The sequence below is a fragment of the Candoia aspera genome, chromosome 2 (genome assembly GCF_035149785.1).
Source record: "Candoia aspera isolate rCanAsp1 chromosome 2, rCanAsp1.hap2, whole genome shotgun sequence".
NCBI lineage: Eukaryota > Metazoa > Chordata > Lepidosauria > Squamata > Boidae > Candoia > Candoia aspera.
Window position 1 is genome coordinate 252,860,150 of NC_086154.1, and position 13,963 is coordinate 252,874,112.

General features: G+C 41.6%; 1 protein-coding gene across 1 annotated transcript; it reads left to right on the top strand.

Moving 5' to 3' along the window:
- The first annotated feature begins 7,356 nt into the window (after window positions 1–7,356).
- STARD6 (StAR related lipid transfer domain containing 6) lies at window positions 7,357–12,597 on the top strand. The gene is made up of 4 exons (XM_063291139.1): window positions 7,357–7,476; window positions 9,465–9,582; window positions 10,669–10,762; window positions 11,451–12,597. The coding sequence occupies exons 1-4, from the start codon at window positions 7,369–7,371 to the stop codon at window positions 11,605–11,607; spliced, it is 477 nt and encodes a 158-aa protein (XP_063147209.1). The 5' UTR covers window positions 7,357–7,368; the 3' UTR covers window positions 11,608–12,597.
- Window positions 12,598–13,963: the final 1,366 nt, after the last annotated feature.

The following is a 13,963-nucleotide window of genomic DNA, read 5'->3' on the forward strand; positions in this document are numbered from 1 at the left end:
TATAGAGAGCCAATTTGGTGTGGTGGTTAAGGCACCAGGCTAGAAACCAGGAGACTGTGAGTTCTAGTCCTGCCTTGGGCACGAAGCAAGCTGGGTGACCTTGGGCCAGTCACATCCTCTCAGCCCTAGGAAGAAGGCAATGGCAAACCACTCCTGAAAGATCTTTCCAAGGAAACTGCAGGGACATGTCCAGGCAGTCTCCAAGAATCTCCAAGATTGAACATGTGTGAATATAAATCCCTTTTTTCTTTCAGGTTTAGTTCACTTTAAACCTTCCTTTCAGCAGTATAACCACTGTATTATAATTCTTAACTACATTTTTTATTGTTTTGTTTCATATATAAAACAAGACTTATTGCTTGCCTGATAGCATCAGCCTTTGAAGATTAAGTTATTAATAAGGTTTGTTTTATTCTCTTTTGCTTTTTGATTTCCTGAAAGTAGGATACATTCCTGTGGAAATGAGATTGAATATTAGAAAGTAATTTTTGGATGAGTTCACAATAGTCCCCAAACTCCAGATGTGTTGAGACTGCAATTCCCAGAATTCCCAGGTCAGCCATCCCCAGTTCCCTCCAGAGAGCATCAAGTTGGAGAAGCCTGCCCTGGTTCAACTTTTTTTTGTGTGTGTGCTGTTGCACACCTTGTGCTTAAATACTTTGAACAGAAGTACTTTGAAGGACGGGGTGGGGAGGTGGGGCAGAATTTATTTTTTTCTCCTGCTGTTGTGATATTCCATGCCATTGACATACACACTGCTTTGATGTCTTCCCAGATAGATGGATTATAGGAAAGATGCTGAGGACGTCTCCGCAAAAGTTTTTTTCTATCTCCATGATACAGAAGGATGGAACGTGGTAAAATCTACAGTAAGAAAATGACATATGTTTGTCTTGTTTGATCTTGTTCCCTCTTGCAAATAAAACAAAAAAGAATTAGTTGCAGCACAGTGATACCCTCCCAGGCAGGCGATAGTTAATTATAAGAATATCCAGAAAGCTTTGTTCAGTCTGTAGCTTGGGGCAAACAGGCAGGGCCGCAACCAGGGGGGTGCAACCGGGCATGTGCCCCGGGCACCTTGCTGGTGGGGCGCCAAAATGAGCGCTGGTGGGGTGCCAAAATGGGCAGGGAATCCATGTTTGCCCCGGGTGACACAGACCCTCGTTGTGGCCCTGCAAACAGGCAATTGAAACGAGAGGCGCCTGGAGTTGTAATTCCCAGTTTCTGGAATGCCACCGATTCCTTATATCCAGCATCTGTGTTCATTTAGGAATAAGTCCCCTTGCGGTATATATAGCTTTGCTAGTGGGAATAAAACAATACTTTCTGCAGTTAAAAATTATATGGATATTGTGGAAAGACAGACAGTTAATTCCTGTTCCCTTTCTTTTCCACCTGAGAAACACATGGATGTGCTAGCCAAACCTTCAACAGAATTTCCAGGAATCTTGTAAGTATTCCTTTCGCTTTCCGTGTGATAAGCAGCATCAACAGGCAAAATACTCTGAGGGAGGCTTCTCCCTTCTAAGAATGGCTAAAGGAGGCTGTGTTCATGTGCAGATACAGAATGATAGGATAATACTTGCATTAACCAAAGGAAGGCGGCCTGGTTTGGCACCTTCCTTCACTAGTATTTCTTCCACTGGCACTGTACTAAGAATGTATTTCTCCAATCAGGTTCTGTGGAGAAGACACCTCACAGTTTTCATAGGAAAGGAGACAAGGAGAATCCCTCACTAACTACTTCTCTCACTCCTAATGGCCCAGCAGTGGGCAATACACATAGCAAAGAGTTTTATTCTGTCCAATAACAGTTATTAGGCCGGCCTCTGGCTGTGATGAAGATGAACCGGTCTTGATCTGAACGCATACAGAAGCAGGCTTTCTCTCCGTGACAGCCACCATGGTGCTTGTGAAGATAGCTGCATCTTTTATATCTATCGATTGATCCATTTATCTTAAAATTTAAAAAAGGAAGTTAAAAGCTAACAGGAACTAATAAGTAGAATGGAAAGAGAAGAAAAAGGAAGGGAATAAGAAAAGAACAAAGCTAAAAGGAAAAAAGGAAAAAAAAGGAAAAGGATTATAAAGAAATGACTTCCAATGTTCTTTTACAACTATTAAAAGTATAAATGTAAATTATACTTTTACTGTATGGTTACAGCATTGCTTACATTTTTTCTATAACCTATTTTTTTTTTTCTGATCATCAAAACCATACATCATAATTTTATTTTTTTCTGTTTCATGCAAAAAGTCAGTAAGGGGCTTCCAAACAGCATTAAACTTAGACAATGTCTCATCTCTAATTAAAGCTGTCAATTTTGCCATCTCAGCAAGTTCGATCCATTCCATCCATTTCTCCATTGTGGGTAAAGTCCATTTCTCCATTGTGGGTAAAGTCAAATCTTTCCACCTTTGGGTATATAATAATCTCACTGCAGTTGTCTTATACAAACCAAAGTTCCATGGTTTTTTTTCCCAACTGTTTATCCATCAGTCCCAAAAGAAAAGTCTCTGGTTTCAATTGTACTGTATATATTAATCTTTAAAATCTTCTGTATTATTGAAGATGTTGTTGTTTATTTGTTTAGTCGCTTCCGACTCTTCGTCACTTCATGGACCAGCCCATGCCAGAGCTTCCTGTTGGTCAACACCCCCAGCTCCCCCAGGGACAAGTCCGCCACCTCTAGAATATCATCCACCCACCTTGCCCTTGGTCGGCCCCTCTTCCTTTTGCCCTCCACTCTCCCTAGCATCAGCATCTTCTCCAGGGTGTCCTGTCTTCTCATGATGTGGCCAAAGTATTTCAGTTTTGCCTTTAATATCGTTCCCTCAAGTGAGCAGTCTGGCTTTATTTCCTGGAGGATGGACTGGTTTGATCTTCTTGCAGTCCAAGGCACTCTCAGAATTTTCCTCCAACACCACAGTTCAAAAGCATCGATCTTCCTTCTCTCAGCCTTCCTTATGGTCCAGCTCTCGCAGCCATATGTTACTACGGGGAACACCATTGCTTTAACTATGCGGACCTTTGTTGTCAGTGTGATGTCTCTGCTCTTAACTATTTTATCGAGATTTGTCATTGCTCTTCTCCCAAGGATTAAACGTCTTCTGATTTCCTGACTGCAGTCAGCATCTGCAGTAATCTTCGCAACTAGAAATACAAAGTCTTTCACTGCTGCTACATTTTCTCCCTCTATTTGGCAGTTATCAATCAAGCTGGTTGCCATAATCTTGGTTTTTTTGACCTTTAGCTGCAAGCCAGCTTTTGCACTTTCTTCTTTCACCTTCATCATAAGGCTCCTCAGTTCCTCTTCGCTTTCAGCCATCCAAGTGGTATCATCTGCATATCTGAGATTGTTAATGTTTCCTCCAGCGATTTTAACTCCAGCCTTGGATTCCTCAAGCCCAGCATGTCGCATGATGTGTTCTGCGTACAAGTTGAATAGGTAGGGTGAGAGGATACAGCCCTGCCGTACTCCTTTCCCAATCTTAAACCAGTCCGTTGTTCCGTGGTCTGTTCTTACTGTTGCTACTTGGTCGTTATAGAGATTCTTCAGGAGGCATACAAGATGACTTGGTATCCCCATACCACTAAGAACTTGCCACAATTTGTTATGGTCCACACAGTCAAAGGCTTTAGAATAGTCAATAAAACAGAAATAGATGTTTTTCTGAAACTCCCTGGCTTTTTCCATTATCCAGCGGATATTGGCAATTTGGTCTCTAGTTCCTCTGCCTTTTCTAAACCCAGCTTGTACATCTGGCAATTCTCGCTCCATGAACTGCTGAAGTCTACCTTGCAGGATCTTGAGCATTACCTTACTGGCATGTGAAATGAGTGCCACTGTTCGATAGTTTGAACATTCTTTAGTGTTTCCCTTTTTTGGTATGGGGATATAAGTTGATTTTTTCCAGTCTGATGGCCATTCTTGTGTTTTCCAAATTTGCTGGCATATAGCATGCATTACCTTGACAGCATCATCTTGCAAGATTTTGAACAGTCCAGCTGGGATGCCGTCGTCTCCTGCTGCCTTGTTATTAGCAATGCTTCTTAAGGCCCACTCAACCTCACTCTTCAGGATGTCTGGCTCTAGCTCACTGACCACACCGTCAAAGCTATCCCAAATATTGTTATACTTCCTATACAAATCTTCCATATATTCTTGCCACCTTTTCTTGATCTCTTCTTCTTCTGTTAGGTCCTTGCCATCTTTGTTTTTGATCATACCCATTTTGGCCTGGAATGTTTCTAATTTTCTGGAAGAGGTCTGTTGTCCTTCCTATTCTATTGTCTTCTTCCACTTCTGCGCATTGCTTGTTTAAAAATAATTCCTTATCTCTTCTGGCTAACCTCTGGAATTTTGCATTTAATTGGGCATATCTCCCCCTATCACTGTTGCCTTTTGCTTTCCTTCTTTCTTGGGCTACTTCTAGTGTCTCAGCATACAGCCGTTTTGCCTTCTTGGTTTTCTCTTTCTTTGGGATGTATTTTGTTGCCGCCTCCTGAACAATGTTGCGAACTTCTGTCCAGAGTTCTTCCGGGACTCTATCTACTAAGTCCAGTCCTTTATCTTCACCTCCACTGCATATTCCTTAGGAATATTAGTGAGCTCATATCTAGCTGATCTGTGGGTCTTCCCTAATCTCTTTAGTCTGATCCTAAATTGTGCAAGAAGCAGCTCGTGATCTGAACTACAGTCAGCTCCAGGTCTTGTTTTTACAACTGTATAGATGTCCGCCACCTTTGGCTGCAAAGGATGTAGTCAATCTGATTTCAGTGTTGTCCATCTGGTGACGTCCATGTATAAAGCCATCTCTTAGGTTGTTGGAAGAGAGTGTTTGTTATGCAGAATGAGTAGTTTTGGCAAAATTCTATCAGCCTATGTCCTGCTTCGTTTTGTTCTCCAGGCCATGCTTACCTCTAGTTCCAGGTGTCATTTGACTGCCCACCTTAGCATTCCAGTCTCCTGTGATGAAAATAACATCTCTTTTAGGCGTGTTGTCCAGTAGGTGCTGCAGATCCTCATAGAACTGCTCTACTTCAGCTTCTTCAGCATCTGTGGTTGGGGCATATATTTGGATCACTGTGATGTTAGATGGCTTGCCCTGAATTCAAATTGAGATCATTCTATCATTTTTTGATTGTATCCAAGCAATTGAAGAAGACAACTGCATCTAATGGACTGATTTCCATATACTTAGTAAGGCTGTGCAGTGATCCATGGTCAAAAGGTGATTGTGGATACGTGTGGATGATCTATTGACACCTCCTTAAATCAATTGTTTTTATCTGCGTGTGAATTGCATGTGAGCCTAGGAAAAAATGTAACTTCTTTAAAGTGTGACATGCCTCACTCTGAATCACTTGGGACAACCTCAGCACCCTAATATCTAGTACAATTGCCTTTAAAATTATCTTAAAAAAACAAATAAGGTGGCCATTACTTTCTTTTTATTGACAATATTTCTTTCTTAAATGTTGACTGACTTGGTTTCCTAGGATAAAAGCCAGAGAGAGAGAGCTGTTCAGTTAATGATTGACATTTCCAGCAACCTTATCTAATATTGTTAGGTAACTGGGAAGAGGGACAGAGGGCCTGCTTTGATTCAGAAGCTGCAGGTTCAGTTCCTGGCACAGAATAATTCTGGCCTGAAACTCTTCCTGCCAGTGTTGCTCATGACCTTTGATCAAAAGGACTGACTTGATAAATCAGGATGCAGCAGCTTCCTGTATTAAACTGTATAAATTATTTCTTTAACTGTGGACTTTTCAGCGTGCAGGCTTTGCAGAACAATGGATTCCAATGGGTACCTCTCTCCTTGGTCTTAAGGTAGCAAGACAGCATCCTGGGTGCTTCGTAGTTGTGTTGGGAGCATGTGAAGAGAATCCAGGGGCATCCATGGGGAGGTGGGCGTCAAAAGTCAGGATGGTGGTTGTGAACCCAGGATTGAAGTTCACCCCTTTTTACATGTATTGCTCTCTGAGTGAGATGGGCAGGGAATGAATTTGATAGATAGATAGATAGATAGATAGATAGATAGATGGATGGATGGATGGATGGATGGATGGATGGATGGATGGATGGATAGATAGATAGATAGATAGATAGATAGATAGCATCTATCTACTGTATCTCTCTCTCTCCATCCATCCATCCATCCATCCATCCATCCATCCTTTTTTGATCCCCCAGGGTGGAATCCACCATACATTCCTAATTCTCCCAACACATACAAAATAAGGTTACTATTTTTGGAGCTGATATATTTAGCTTCCCTCTTTTTGGTGTCCAGGGAAGAAAAGATTGGTTGTGGGAAGAAAAAATTAACAATGCCCCTTTCCATCATTTACCCTGTTTGGACTTAGTAAAGTGTTGTTCTTTCATTCCACCCCTATAATTTTTTTTTCTTGTGCTTGCTCCTTGGTAATACATTGAGTGGTGATTGTTAAGGTTGTTTTGACAAAATGCAATGATATTTGGCAAGGAGTGGAAATAAAATAATAATGATGAAATGATTAATCATTTGATCAGTGGCTGCAGCGAAATTTCATAAATTGACTACAAGCAGCGTCATGACTGAATTGCCAAAATTATTCACTGGAAACTTTGCCAGAGGATTAGATCTGATTGTAGCCAGAAGCACTGGGACCATCAAGTTGAGAAGGTTTTGGAAAATGAGTGGGTTAAGATCTTATGGGACTTCAAGATCCAAACAGACAGGCATCTTGCTCATAACATGCCTGATATAACAGTCATTGAAAAGAAAGAAAGTCTGGTTCACTGATGTTGCTATACCGGGTGATGCTAGGATTGAGGAAAAACAATTGGAAAAAATTACAAAATACCAGGACTTGTAGATTGAAGTTAGAATGCCTATGGAAAAAGAAATCCTCTATTATACCAATCGTAATTGGAGTCCTTGGAGCAATACCTAAAGGACTCCCTTGATAATTGGAAATGTATTGGACCTGAACACCCTAATTTTACAAAAAACATCCTGCTTGGAACTGCCTATATTCTTAGACACTACCTTAATAATGCTTAGGTCCTGGTTAGGACTTGAATTATTAAGCACCACCAGTCTTAGACTGTGAATCTAATTGAAGATTACTTAATAATAATAATAATAATAATAATAATAATAATAATAATAATAATAATATTTATATGCCTCCCAACTCCCAGCAACTCTCACTCTAACAGAAAGGGCATAAAAAAAAAACCCCAACAACACTTTCTTCCCCACTACAATTTATCCATATAGGATTTGGTAGGATTTTTTCCTGAGAGGTGCATTGCAATCATCATCAGTATATCAATTAACACTGAAATACTTCTTTCCAGATACCGGACTGAAGTGTTAATGGACATCTCGTCTGACAAATTATTCCCTTTTGTTTACCTGCCTGAGTATCGCAGCAAGTGGGACAAATCGTTACAGTCATACAAACTTGTAAGAACAATTGACCAGGTGATTCAGTGAGATAGGGGAGAGCATCCATATGTTGCAATTTAGGTCGATGTCTTTTTCACAGGATAGATGTTTCTTTCTTTCCTTTTTCTCATTTTTAATCGGTTCAGCCGTGTCCGATTCTTGGAGGCTGCCTGGACTAGTCCTGCAGTTTTCTTGGCAAGGTTTTTCAGAAGTGGTTTGCCATTGCCTCCTTCCTAGGGCTGACAGAGAGGGACTGGCCCAAGGTCACCCAGCAGGCTTTGTGCCCAAGGTGAGACTAGAACTCCTGGTCTCCTGGTTTTCTCACCTGGTGCCTTACCTACCACACCAAAATGGCTTTAGAAGTTTCTACGGGAACTGAAATTTAAGAGATCAATAGGTACCGCTTCGGCGGGAAGGTAACGGCGTTCGTGTCGTCATGCTGGCCACATGACCCGGAAATGTCTACGGACAACGCCGGCTCTAAGGCTTAGAAACGAAGATGAGCACCACCCCCTAGAGTCGGACACGACTGGACTTTATGTCAAGGAAACCTTTACCTTTACCTTTACAGTAACAGAATCTTGCAAGACTGAAAGTATTTCTACCCTCCTTTCCTTTTACTCTCCAGAAAATTATGGAGGGTCCCTTCTGAAACACTTCTCACTCCTCTTTTCCTTCTGTGGGCTGAGATAACTTTTGCATGACCATAGTCTAGTCTGCAGCTCTTCCTCCTGTCTCCCAAGGTCATTCCCACAGATCATTACAGCTTCCATAAAATTACATGTGCCAACAGCTTTCAGCTGTGCAAGAAATTATGCACTCTAGGACAAAGTGGAAAACCAAAGCTTCATTTAAACATCATGCAAAAGCATGATGTGTTTGGTTTTGGCTTAACATGCTCTGTGGTTCCATCTAGCTAGACTCTATTTATCAAACCACAGTTTTAAAAAATGTGGCTTAGCATGATGTGGGTCCCCCGTCTTATTTTTTCCACTTGTGATTGCAGTGCATAATTGGCTGTCTGTTTCATAAAAATCACCTATACATTATCAAGTTGCATGAAAAAAACTCAATTTGCCCAAGTTCACACAACATGCACAATCTGTTTAGACCGAACAGCTGCGTAGACCTACCATTATGATCTGAAAGCCTCTTCTCCTTTTTGGGTAGTGTAGTGAAGTGTTTTCAACCTTGGCAACTTGAAGATGTGTGGACTTCAATTCCCAGAAGTCCCCAGCTGGGGAACTCTGGGAGTTGAAGTCACACATCTTCTAGGTGCCAAGGTTGAAAAACTTCAGTGTAGTGTGTTGTGTAAACCTAGCCCATTCGTTAGTTTATGTTTCAGTCTTTAAGGTAAATACCCATGTAAATATTGATTCAATAACCAAGTTAGGCATGTGTGAACATAGCCAATGAGTTTGGTCCAAAGACAAAAATTAGTTTCTGAAAGTGCAAGAATTGTTTTTGGGACAAATCATGGAATGCTAAATGAACCAACCTTATCTAAAAACAAAGTCTGGTGGGATCACATGATCTGCTTTAGGGCCATCTAATGTTTGGAAACACGAAGCAACATTTTTCTTCTGCAAAACAGATTTGTAGAATGGGTGATTAGTAGCAAACAGGGTGTAGGAATGCAAAGTTCTCCATAAATTAATGGCAGGGCATATTCTCTATAGGCAAAGTTCACCCCCCACCGCCCCCGAGACCACTTATTCAGCAGCTTGTTAATGGAAAGGATTTATTCAATTAAGAGTTGCAATGAATTGTTTTTAAGTCAATTATATGTAGTGCCTTAATTTATTCAGTGAAGAATTGCAATAAATAGTGTTCAAGTCACTTACTGGTAGTTCCTTCATACAAGCCTAATTGTTTAAGCAAGGTCCATTGATGGGCAATGATGTTTCAGGCCATAATATTTGATAGTTTGATTTACACTTTTCTCTCTCTAAGCTGACAACCTACCTGTTTTAATTTGCTAGGCAACATTTTCATTTGGGGATTTTTTTATCATTAAACCATAGGACACTTTCATTTATCACAGTATAACCCACAGTTACGGCTTTGGACTGATTTCACCAAGAGATTTTGTCTACATGTTGCATGTAAAGAAATATGATGGAAAATTAATGACAACGAACAGTAAGTAATTGTTTACTGGGAGAAGATAAAAACTGTGTGTGTGTGTGTGCATACACAAATATGCAGGAAAGAGAAATCTATACAATTAATTTAACAACTAATTCCTCTTTGCCTCGGTAAAACAATGTCCCTACAAACTACTTTATAATCTTCAACTGGCTGGAGATATGGTGGGTTCATTTAGGATACAGTGTATTATTTGAACCTGGCAATTGGGTTAATTCAGTAAGCCACAATTCAGATAACCCTGAATTAGACGTGTGCGAAGTAAACCTTGGAAAGAAGCTTGGGTAAAACCATTAGAGATAAGAATGTGTTGAGTGCATATAAACTCTACTCGCTCTGAGAGAACAAGGCAAACAGAGGGCCCAGTCTGTGGACTGCAGCTGAGAGTCAGTGGTGTCATTTGAGTGGCTGGTCCCCAAATTTTGCTGTTTTTTAAAATTGCTTTGGTAGGATTGATAGTGTTTTAAGTGGTAAAGTGGGTACCTTAAGCCTTACAGAACAGCCCCATTTCTCCAGTCTTTCAAGGTTCTAAAGCAGTGTTTCTCAACCTCAGCAACTTTAAGATGTGTGGACTTTGATTCCCAGAATTCCCCAGCCTGGGGGATTCTGGGAATCGAAGTCCACACATCTTAAAGTTGCTGAGGTTGAGAAACACTGTTCTAAAGGGGGAAATGTCTTAAGAAATCAATTTCACCTCTTAAACTGTCCCATTTATTGGGGGGGGGTTGTTCTGAGAACCTCAGGAGGGGTACAAGAATTCATCTAGACCACGTCACCACCCTATCTTCTATGTCCGAGTTTATCTGAGGGACTGTCAGGTGTGCTGTGTTGGCCAACAATACTCATCTTAATAAGCTTGCTAGGAATTAAAGGTCCTGTACTTCTTGATGGCATCAGGTTGTGAAAAAGCTGTCCTAAACTCAAAGATGGGTTATATAAAGATCCAAACACCCCTTCCTTCTGCTGCAATGACCTGCATGGTCTATGGTTTAGAGAAATCTGATTTCATATCTGGATGGCTTTCAGATTCATACAGCCTATTTGAACAGATTTTAAAATTCCCTTTGTTCTTTCTTATAGGTATCAGTGTGAATCATCCAGATTTCCCTCCAACTCCAGCTTATGTTCGGGGCACTACTTTCTCTTCTGGCTATGCCTGTCTTCCACTACCAGAGTAAGCATTTTGAGAGCCTCAATTGCAGAAACATTTATTACTGGGAAAACATTTAACCTGAAAGCACTCTATATGAACTTGACTGTTGATTCTCCTACAGTGCCAAATGATGGTTTGATATTAGAGGCAGTCCTTGCTTATGACCACAACTGGGACCAGAATTTTGGTTGCTAAGTGAGTCCAACTCGATGTTACCACCTTTTCTGCAGTGGCCGTTAAGCGAATCACCATGGGTGTTAAGCAAACCACATGGTTGTTAAGTGAATCACACAGTTCCCCATTGATTTTGCTTGCCAGACGCTGGCCGGGAAGGTAAAAAATGGTGATCGCGTGACCACGGGTTGCTGCAATGGTCATAAATGTGAACTGGTTGCCAAGTGCCCAAACTGTGATCATGTGACCACAGAGACGCCGCAATGGTTGTAAGTGTGAGGACTGGTCACAAGTAGTTTTTTCAGCACCGTCGTAAGTCTGAACTGTCACTAAATGAATGGTGGTTAAGCAAGGACTATCTGTACCTGAATGTGTGCATCTTATTCCCATCTTTCTACAGTCATCTTTAAAGATTTAGTTGGAGGTTTTGAAGAAAGCAGAGACTTGCAAATCCATTGTTGGCCCAAGTGCTGCAAGCCAGGATGGTGGGTTTACTCAGGACTCTTACTGATAAAATTCCATTCTTCTCTTTCAGGAATCCACAGCAAAGCAAATTTACCGTGATCATCCAGGTGGACATGGGAGGCCTGCTAAAGCGTTCGGTGATCGATTCCGTTATGCCCTTGAGCCTCATAAACTTCGTGACAGATTGCAAAGCTGGATTTAAAATGCTAAAGGAAAGAGAGAGGTAAAAACCTGCCAGAGGATACAAGAAAGCTTGTCTGCAATACACAACAGACCCCTGCATTTGGTCTAATGTCAAGAAGAGATGGGCAAGCTTTTTGCAGTTGAGAACTTCACTCAATGTTTTTTTTCGGTGCGGGGGTGGAGACAATATGGGCAGGATAGTGATGATAGTGATGCAAAATAGAGAAGCCCAGGTGAGGTCAGAATTTTCTTTCCCCCTTCCCTTCCCCTCCACGTTTACAGGAAAGGATATTGTCTTCTTAGCTGCATGAAGCCTGTTGGATGGTTTCATGTCAGTTTGTGTGCGTTTCCCGTCTCACGATGGTGGGGAGCCACGCAGCTGGTTTTCAGCAGTTGTGGTCAGAACAGGCCAGAAAAAGAGGGTGGGCGCTTCATGCAATTTCCTCAGGTTGCCCATCCCTGACATGAAGGGTTAAAGGCACTGTGTTCAGTGGACCCATCATGGACTAGGTAAGCATTGCCCAAATGGGCAAGACTAAAATTCCAGCCCAACTATTCTATGTCCCAAACCGCCAGGGTGAATATTTTTATTTACAGTGGTGCTTTAAAGTTTATGAAGCCTTTGGAATTTTCAGTATTTCTGCATAAAGATGAGCTAAAACATGATCTGTATATAGTATACAATATAATGTTTGCGACTCATTTAATTGGGTTCTCTTTATCTAGTTTTTAGATTTTTTAATCCTGCCTTTATTATTTTTATAAAAAACTCAAGGCAGCGAACATACCTAATACTCCTTCCTTCTCTTTTCCCCACAACAACAACCCTGTGAGGTGAGTTGGGCTGAGAGAGAGGGACTGGCCCAAAGTCACCCAGCTGGCTTTCAGGCCTAAGGCGGGACTAGAACTCTCCTACTACGCCTGATTGGCTCTTGGGCTGCAAGAGAGGGACTGGCCCAAAGTCACCCAGACGGCTTTCATGCCTACGGCAGGACTAGAACTCTTAATCTCCTGGTTTCTAACCTGGAGCCTTAACCACTAGACCAAATTGGCTGTCTATCTTGCAAGGCTAACAGTATCACAAACTAGAGATTTCTTATGCCTTAATTCTGAAGAAATTCTGAATGTTCATTTCTAATTTGCAAACTTAACACACATTGATGATGGGCATTCCAATTACCCTCTGGTGGTAGTGGAAGGTTTTGGGGGATTTTTTGTATTCTTCGTGATACAGATTTTATTTATTTATTTATTTTCTATCCTGCCTTATTTTTTAATAAATAACTCAAGGCGGTGAGCATACCTAATTCTCCTTCCTCCTCCTATTTTCCCCACAACAGCAGCCCTGTGAGGTGGGTTGGGCTGAGAGAGGGGGACCGGCCCAAGGTCACCCAGCCGGCTTTCATGCCCAAGGCGGGACTAGAACTCTTATACCACGCCTGATTGGCTCTCGGGCTGAGTGTGTGTGACTGGCGCAAGGTCACCAGCCGGCTTTTGTGCCTAAGGCAGGACTAGAACTCAGTCTCCTGGTTTCTAGCTCACCACCTTAACCACTAAACCAAACTGGCTGTGTGGAGAGCAGATGTTTTAGGTCATATTTATGCAGAAATAATGAAAATCCAAAAGGCTTCACATATTTTTAAGCACCATTGTATTTACCAGATGTATATCTCAACTTTGTGCAACTCAAATGCATACATAATGCTCTGTCTTCCTATATTCCCCACAACCGCCACCCACAACAACTAACCTGTGAAGTAGATTGGGCTGAGAAAGAGCGACTGGCTCAGAGTCACACAGCCAGCCCCTAAGGGAGGACTGGAATTCACAGTCTCCCAGTTTCTAGGCCAGCACCTTCACCACAACACCAGACTGACTCTTGGCAAAGAAGCTAACAAAATGGAAATTGAGTATCTTCCCAGTGCCCAAATCTTTATTACAAATGTGCCTGGGAGACTCACAACTCTCTCTTCTAAAACACTCTGATATGATCCTTTAACAGGGCTTTGCAGTGCTTCAATGGGAAAAGGGTGTTTTTGAGTGTGCAGCAGCTGTCACTACCTCTTTAAAGCAGCTGTGTCTTTTCCCAGGATCTTGGCTACCCTTCGCAGCTGTAGTATAGGCACAGGAAAAGATGCATTTGGTGTGCATCCATGTAATGCTCTAGAACACCTTTTTCCCTTTGAACATGAAATGCTGCAGAGTATGACCCTTTCAGACTCACAAAGCAAACTGCATTTCAGCTGCTGCTACCCCATGAAGGTTTTATCTGGCACCAAGGTCAGTAATTTGACCCATGTTGTCAACAGGCTTCCTGTAAAATGGCATTCAGGAACCCACTTTAAATAAAAGTGAATTAACATTATAGCAAAATGACTGTAATATTGTTAAGACTGCCAA

Bases quoted from the DNA above. Each gene is read 5' to 3' on its own strand.
- STARD6 (XM_063291139.1), top strand. From the start codon at position 7,369: ATGGACATCTCGTCTGACAAATTATTCCCTTTTGTTTACCTGCCTGAG. The intron at 7,477-9,464 runs GTGATTCAGTGA...ATTAAACCATAG, and splicing joins TTGTAAGAACAATTGACCAG to GACACTTTCATTTATCACAG. The intron at 10,763-11,450 runs GTAAGCATTTTG...CTTCTCTTTCAG, and splicing joins GCCTGTCTTCCACTACCAGA to GAATCCACAGCAAAGCAAAT.